This window comes from Seriola lalandi, unplaced genomic scaffold (genome assembly GCF_002814215.2).
Source record: "Seriola lalandi dorsalis isolate HSWRI2012SDOR001 ecotype SW California unplaced genomic scaffold, Sedor1 jcf7180002050280, whole genome shotgun sequence".
Taxonomy (NCBI): domain Eukaryota; kingdom Metazoa; phylum Chordata; class Actinopteri; order Carangiformes; family Carangidae; genus Seriola; species Seriola lalandi.
The window spans coordinates 470,224-477,413 of NW_019520833.1; the positions used below are offsets into that span (position 1 = coordinate 470,224).

A 7,190-nucleotide genomic window follows, 5' to 3' on the forward strand; every position below is an offset into this window, starting at 1 on the left:
GTGAATCTGTTAATCTGCAAAGTTAATCAGATGAATGGAATTAATAGCCACAACCATAATATTGTAGAGTATTGTAGTGTATCCCTAAATGCATACAATCTATGTGATTAATTATTGTAAAGTACAGGAATCTACAAAGCCTGCTGTGTTTGTCTCTTATTGCTCTTACTGTAGGAAACATATTGTACTTACTTTCTATGGCATATTTTAGAAGTTAGCGATCCAACATGCAGTCTTAATCACAAACACCACATCCTTCATCCCTCAGAGACCTGTCAGCTGTCAACAGTGGAGGTGTAACTGCACCACACAGGCTCTCTCTCTCTCTCTCTCTCTCTCTCTCTCTCTCTCTCTCTCTCTCTCTCTCTCACAAGAACACCTACAACACCCTATTTAAAGAAGATAGGTGCTTTTGTCTTTTGTTCGACATCTAAAAATACTGCTATTTAATGTAAGTACGTAACTGCATTATTATAAATAAATTGTGATATTTTGTACTACATATTTTTAAGTTATATTCTACATATTGCTCGACAGGAGACCGGATGACATATTGTATCCTGGTGGGACTGAATAACAGTCTCAGTGTTGTGTCTTCCTTTAAGAAACGCCATTTGTAACAAAACCAACGGGGGGCACAGTACAACATCTGATGCTTATTTGACACCAGAGAAGAAGAACACTGACCAATGGCCGATGGTATGTTTACGAGTTGTAACGAGTTCAGCCGATTGTGGGCGATATCATATCCGTGTTAGGTGTAAACCTTAGCATAACGTTAGCTGTCGAGCTAATAGTTTCATTGTTTTGCGTTATATTTGTTGCCTTTTTGCTTTATTTATAGAGTGACCAAAGACTGTAAAATCTCACATAATGGTAAGTATTTGGAAAATACGTTTATTTCCATTTATTTCTATCAAACCTACGATTTAGGGAAGTTAGCTAATTTGGTTTGACCGACTAATAGCTTACACGGCCAACACACGGCTTACACTGTGTTGTGAACCAACTTTAGTTAAAGCGTTAAAATATCCGTCCTTTTTAAACCTTAATATTATGAACATAGATTTGAGTTTACAGCTTTGTGTGTTTAAGTACAGCAGCGTAAGCTAGTTGACAAATATTGCCTGTAAATGTTAATTTAGCGGATGCTAACTGACTAATTACTGTTGTAGCTAACTTTAGCAACGTACAGTGACGTTAGATTTGTGTGTAAACAAAGCAGCCGATATTATTCAGAGACTGCATTTTATTATGGGTGTTGACCTGCTCCTCTTATTTTCAGCACCCTCTAAATTTCAACACATTTAATTCTCTTTCCAGGCTTTTCAAACTAATGATGCAGCTAACGTTAAATAACAGGCACTGTAGCAGTGCATGATGGAATACCGTGGTGTAAGTTAATAACGATAGCTGACGTTAGTTTTAAAATCAATTGCTGCTGGCTTACTTAAAATCTTTAGGCACGACAGAAGTCTTAGCCTGTATGGTGCAATAAACATGATGACATTTTCCAAAAAATAATATGCTCTGTTTCAGGGTATTGTGTGAGCAATGCAGGAGCTCACCCCAATTATCGAGCAGTAGTCTGCCTAACAGCAGAGCTACTCTGCACAGTGCAGTGACAAGTGGCTAGCTGAAAAGCACAGCATGCATACACACATAAGGTCCTCTACTGTCCTTAAGTTAAATGCCCTCCAGCTCAACTTGGCTTAGCTTAGTTATCATTTTGTAAAAGTGAGTAAAACTCTGTCAGTCGTAATGTGGTTTGTGATGTGTATTCTGCTTTTCAGGACAGTGAAATGTCTGACATAGACCCTATACCAGGGCCTGAGACCAGCAGTATGGAGGGAGAAAACGCACCGCTTTACTGTATCTGTCGTAAACCAGACATCAACTGCTTCATGATGTATGTTCCCAACACCACTGCTGTTGTTTCAGTCAGTCCAGTACTTTGTGTGGACAGAGCAAAGATCATACCTTATTTTGTACTTTTGCTTCACCCATTGACAGTGGTTGTGATAACTGCAATGAGTGGTTCCATGGCCATTGCATCAACATCACTGAGAAGATGGCAAAGGCAATCCGGGAATGGTACTGCATGAGATGCAGAGGTGATGAAAAATTCTTCTTTTATCGCAGCAGAGGGCCATGCTTTCCTTTAAAATATATCACAAACCAGGTAAAAAAAAAATGACGATGCTTTATTCTCCCTGTTACCAGATCATAACCCCACATTGGAAATAAAGTATAGATCAAAGAAAAACCGAGACAAGGAATCTGAGACTGACAGAGCCGAAAAACAGTACAGCACCCCGAGTACCCCTGACTATAAGAGTGAAAGGAGGCGTGGATCGAAAGTAAGTTGTATTTCTCACCTAATGTTTGATTTTGCAGCATTATCCATAGAGCATCAGTACAATTAGATAACTAGGTTTTCCAAATTTAGAGTGTAATCTCCTCACGTACATGAACAATAACATGCATTACGATTAGCATTAGTATTGATACATTTGCTTGTATAAAAACAAATATACATAAATCGGTTTGATTTTCTTGAAATACCTAATAATGGACAACCTCAAGTTTTCTCAAGAAAAAAAGCAAATGATTCTTACATATAAATAAAAACAGTGATCAATGTTACTACAAATACACCTGGTTTATAGACATTTCTAAGTACAAGCCAGGTGTTGAAGAAGCTACTTTGGGGTGGGAGTGGGGTCACATAAAATTTTCAAATTAGACTTTTTATGAAATAATGTAATGTAAGTTTTGTTGTTCTTATTGGAATCAGTTTGACTGTATTCCTTCCTCTGCAATTCTTTTTTATCAGATGCAGGTCAGTGAAGCAAGGCCTTAATGGAAAATGATCAAGAAATTTCTTGACGGTTCAATGACTGTTATTGTCCATTCTTTGATTTTTCTCAGGTGAAGCGTTCAGTCCGAATGTGTGGGGAATGTGAGCCCTGCAGACGGACTGAGGACTGTGCCCAGTGTGACTTCTGCAAGGACATGAAGAAGTTTGGAGGACCCAACAAAATCAGACAGAAGTGCAGGTTTAGGCAATGTGAGGTTCGAGCCAGAGTAAGTGACTTAATCTGTCTTGTTTATAAATTAGATTTTGCGTGTGCTAATAATGCATCATTTGTATGATACCTTGTTAAGTACCGGTTCAGAAACATAAAGTCGTTTTTAAATCAGAATGTCTCAAGATCTGTCTTTTTCCTGTTGTTGAAGCCGCTCCCTGATCTCTGATGTATTTGTTCACCCTGTTGCTTTTTGTTTTGCACAGAAAATGCTGCGTGTGAAGGATGAAGAGTTCTCTTTGCGTGAAAGGAGGGACAATTCCTACCACAGACGGAGACGGTACTCTGACGACTATGACAGTGAAGCAGATTTATACCAGCAGTACAAGGCAGCAGGACTTGAGGACAACATGGTAGCAGAACATCTGACGTGATAGTGTTACATATAAAGCTGCTAGTTTCTAATAATCCCAGCAACTAAAACATTTATCAGGAACTGTGTGTTGAGTGACTCTCTGCTCTCCTGTCACTCAGGGATGGGCTACTGATGACGACGATGAGCCGCCATTCAGTCCTGTCATGCGTAAGAAAGCAGTGAAGGTGAAGCACGTCAAGAGACGAGAGAAGAAGTTTGACAAGAAAGTAAGACCGCTTCCTCAAGTGCTGCCAGATGTTAACAAGCTAAATGATAGTAACACATCTAGTAACATCTGGTGATTTCTTTAATCTATCCAGAAGGAGTCCCGTCGCCACAAACAGAAGCAGAAGCACAAAGACAAAAGCAGACACAATGAGAAGGGGGAATTGCGGGATAACAAAGGGCAGCGTCAGTGTCTGGGACCAAGCTGTGTGGAGGCTGCAAGGCCAAACTCCAAATACTGCTCGGAGGAATGTGGCATGAAGTTGGCTGCCAAGTAAGAATTTGCACTTTCACTTGTAATGCATTAGGAAAGATACTGGATTCTGGACACTTGCTTAGAACAAACAGTCAATATCTCTAATGCATTTTAATAGAGATTTATTTTATTTGGTGCTCAATCTCGTTTTAAGGGCACGGTCAAAAACTTTTTGTTTTTACTAATATCACCTGTTTGTATTCAAAGGACAGTACTACTGCTCCACCCAGTGTTATAGAAGGTTTAAATGCTGGTAAAATGGTGCAGTGATTACTGTTATTGTCTGATTGGTCAGTATTAGACTCTGGTTTTGTTGGGAACTTGTGAACTGGAATCAGAAGGATAATTTGATTATGTTTTTTACTGTCATTTATCAGTAGTTATTCTTCTGCTTCTGCTTCTTTGTCTTTTTCATCATTATCCTTCTTGTAGTGTCTCATGGGTAGTGTTGCTGAAGCTTTTCCTCCCACCTAACTCAATTACAATCAAAGCAAAATCCTCATCATGTTGAATTTTTTGGTGCTCTAATGAATTAATCTGTATGCTTTTTGATCCATAGTCGGATCTATGAGATCCTCCCCCAGCGTATCCAGCAGTGGCAGCAGAGTCCCTGCATCGCAGAGGAGCACGGGAAGAAGCAGCTGGAGCGTATACGCCGCGAGCAGCAGAATGCCCGGCTGCGCCTCACCGAGATGGAGCGACGCTTCCACGAACTGGAAGGCATCATCGCTAAGGCCAAGCAGCAGGCCGTCCAGCAGGATGAGGAGGTGAGCTGGCAGCAGCCGGCATGCTTGTTCATTCAGTTACACAAGTCTGTTGAAACAGCTTTTTTCATAAGAGTTCCCTGTAGGTCTAGTCAAAGTGAGCGCCAGCTTTAAAACTGTAATCTCATGCATTCTTTGTTTGAAGCTGCAGCAGAACAGAGGTAACACCTTTTTAATAAAATGCTTTCTCTCCTGTTTGCAGGTGAATGAAGGTGATAGTGAGGACACAGATCTGCAGATTTTCTGTGTGTCTTGTAGTCATCCCATCAATCCAAAAGTGGCACTGAGACACATGGAGAGATGTTATGCAAAGGTGATTATTTCTTTAATTTGTGTTTCAGCTTCTAAGCATCAGATATAAGCAACATATCAACATTTCTTTCCCCAATGATTATCTTCACAGTACGAGAGTCAGACCTCCTTTGGTTCCATGTATCCTACAAGAATAGAAGGGTAAGAAAAATAAAATGCTCTCAAAGTGTACAGCAATTTTCCCTAGTTTCACTTTCTTTACTAACAATTTCTTTTTTCCACAGAGCAACTAGACTCTTCTGTGATGTGTACAATCCCCAAAGCAAAACATATTGTAAAAGGCTTCAGGTTTTGTGTCCAGAACATTCCAGAGATCCCAAGGTCAGTGAGCACACTTAAGTCATTTTATAAACTTCAAGGATAATTTCCATGACTCACTATAAACTGCCAACTTCGTCTAAAACTTGAAATATTCACGTCGTTTTTCTCTCTTCTGGTGTCCAGGTCCCAGTAGACGAGGTGTGTGGGTGTCCTCTGGTGAAGAATGTGTTTGAGCTGACAGGGGAATATTGCAGAGTCTCCAAAAGAAAATGCAACAGACATTACAACTGGGAAAAGCTTAGGAGAGCTGAGGTGGACTTGGAGCGGGTCAGAGTGGTAAGTCCAATTTCACAACTGCTGCTTTGGTTTAAAGGGAACCTTCAGTTATTTATTTGAAATTTTGTAGATATATTCAATTTCAAATGCCTCTTCGGAGCCACAAAGAGTGAAGTGATCATCTGATTTTCTGGTGCTAAATAACTTAAAACATTGTACTTGTGTTCCCTGCAGTGGTACAAGTTGGACGAGCTATTTGAACAGGAGCGTAATGTCAGGACTGCTATGACCAACAGAGCTGGTCTGCTCGCGCTGATGTTGCATCAGACTATTCAGCATGACCCCTTGACAACTGATCTCCGTAGCAACAAGGATAGGTAGTCGACCCAGTCTGCATCTGTGGATCACTGTACATAACGTAAGATTTGAGTGATAAGGATTTAAACTTATAGAACAATAACTACCATTTAATGAAAACTGGTTTTCTAACTAGATAATTATTTTAAAATCTTTGTATGATAATTAACTGAGTGGTTAAATGGATATATTTTTTTTTTTCTCACTAATAGAGGATCTACTGCAGATTGGAAACTGCTGTTTTTGGTATGAACTCCCTGAATAAACACCTTAAATTTGAGGTGTGTCTTATCGATGTACACTTTATTCAGTCTATCAATTCTGTTGGTCATTGAACATATTATGTGCACAGGATGACTTGCTTACTATGACTATCACCTGAAACTAAACCAAGAATTTATGCTTTCTGTAAACTGAAATATACATATGGATGTTGCAGCTTAGACTAACACATATACTGATATGCTGTTAATATTACACTTGAGATGTAGCTTTCCCTGTACCAAAACGTGTATGTTGTACAAAAACACAAAGCCTCCTCTTACAAGTCAAGTTATGCAAATGGGAGACGTGTGCCTTCAAGGCTTTCTGCCAGAAAGTGTTAAAGTGGTAAAATTTGGGAAAGGGTCTATTTTAACCCAAACCATGATCTCTTCCTAAACCAAACCAAGTAGTTTTGTCACCTAGAGCTAACTAAGTAGTTCTGTTGCCTAAACTTAACCAAACTGTGACTGAAAACAGCTCAAGTTACAAGAAATATGGTAAAAAATCTCCCCTTCTGCCCCAGAGTTATAGTGTTGAATAATGGCAAGAAGTGGTTTTGCAGAACATTATCATGTGAAACGGTTGACCATTTGGATATAAACTGTCATCACTTCATTATTTTTTCCTATTAGACATTTGTGTTAAACTGTGTCATAATTAGCATATGAATTCTTAAGTTGTGGCCAAGAACATCTAAGAGTAAGAAGTGCAGTCGCAAACCATAGGTCTACAATTCCAGTCAGGTTACCTGTCCAAAACAGAATGAAACCTAAGAAAATATGTTTCAGTTTATAAATACATTTAACCATCAATTACTCATAGGTAGTAACAACAAAATAGATATTGTTGAAAATAATATCCAAAACAAAAAAGACTGAAATGTTGAAAAAATATAACATGAAAGTCATTTACAAATAGAGAGTGTTCAACCATTAAAAATAAATAAAAATAAGGAATTGAGCAAGGAGCCAAAATGAATTATATCAATATGTATGGCTCTTCAATATGAATCCTGACTGGACAGATTTGAA

The 7,190-nt window shown here is 38.9% G+C and overlaps 1 protein-coding gene across 2 annotated transcripts; it reads left to right on the forward strand.

Moving 5' to 3' along the window:
- The first annotated feature begins 719 nt into the window (after window positions 1-719).
- cxxc1b (CXXC finger protein 1b) lies at window positions 720-6,175 on the forward strand. 2 transcript variants are annotated; one of them, XM_023398992.2, is made up of 15 exons: window positions 720-876; window positions 1,794-1,909; window positions 2,014-2,114; window positions 2,224-2,360; window positions 2,932-3,087; window positions 3,296-3,442; window positions 3,564-3,671; window positions 3,765-3,943; window positions 4,485-4,692; window positions 4,892-5,002; window positions 5,093-5,142; window positions 5,226-5,322; window positions 5,446-5,598; window positions 5,773-5,956; window positions 6,108-6,175. In XM_023398992.2, exons 1-14 carry the CDS (start codon window positions 874-876, stop codon window positions 5,917-5,919), a joined length of 1,713 nt encoding a protein of 570 aa, XP_023254760.1. In that variant the 5' UTR covers window positions 720-873; the 3' UTR covers window positions 5,920-5,956; window positions 6,108-6,175. The 2 variants fall into 2 exon arrangements, with proteins under 2 accessions (XP_023254760.1, XP_023254759.1); XM_023398991.2 differs by having other exon boundaries at window positions 5,773-6,175.
- The last annotated feature ends 1,015 nt before the right edge of the window (window positions 6,176-7,190 follow it).

Coding starts and splice junctions, on each gene's coding strand:
- cxxc1b (XM_023398991.2), top strand. Junction 3,944..4,484: donor GGCATGAAGTTGGCTGCCAA/GTAAGAATTTGC, acceptor TTTGATCCATAG/TCGGATCTATGAGATCCTCC. Junction 5,143..5,225: donor TATCCTACAAGAATAGAAGG/GTAAGAAAAATA, acceptor TTTTTTCCACAG/AGCAACTAGACTCTTCTGTG.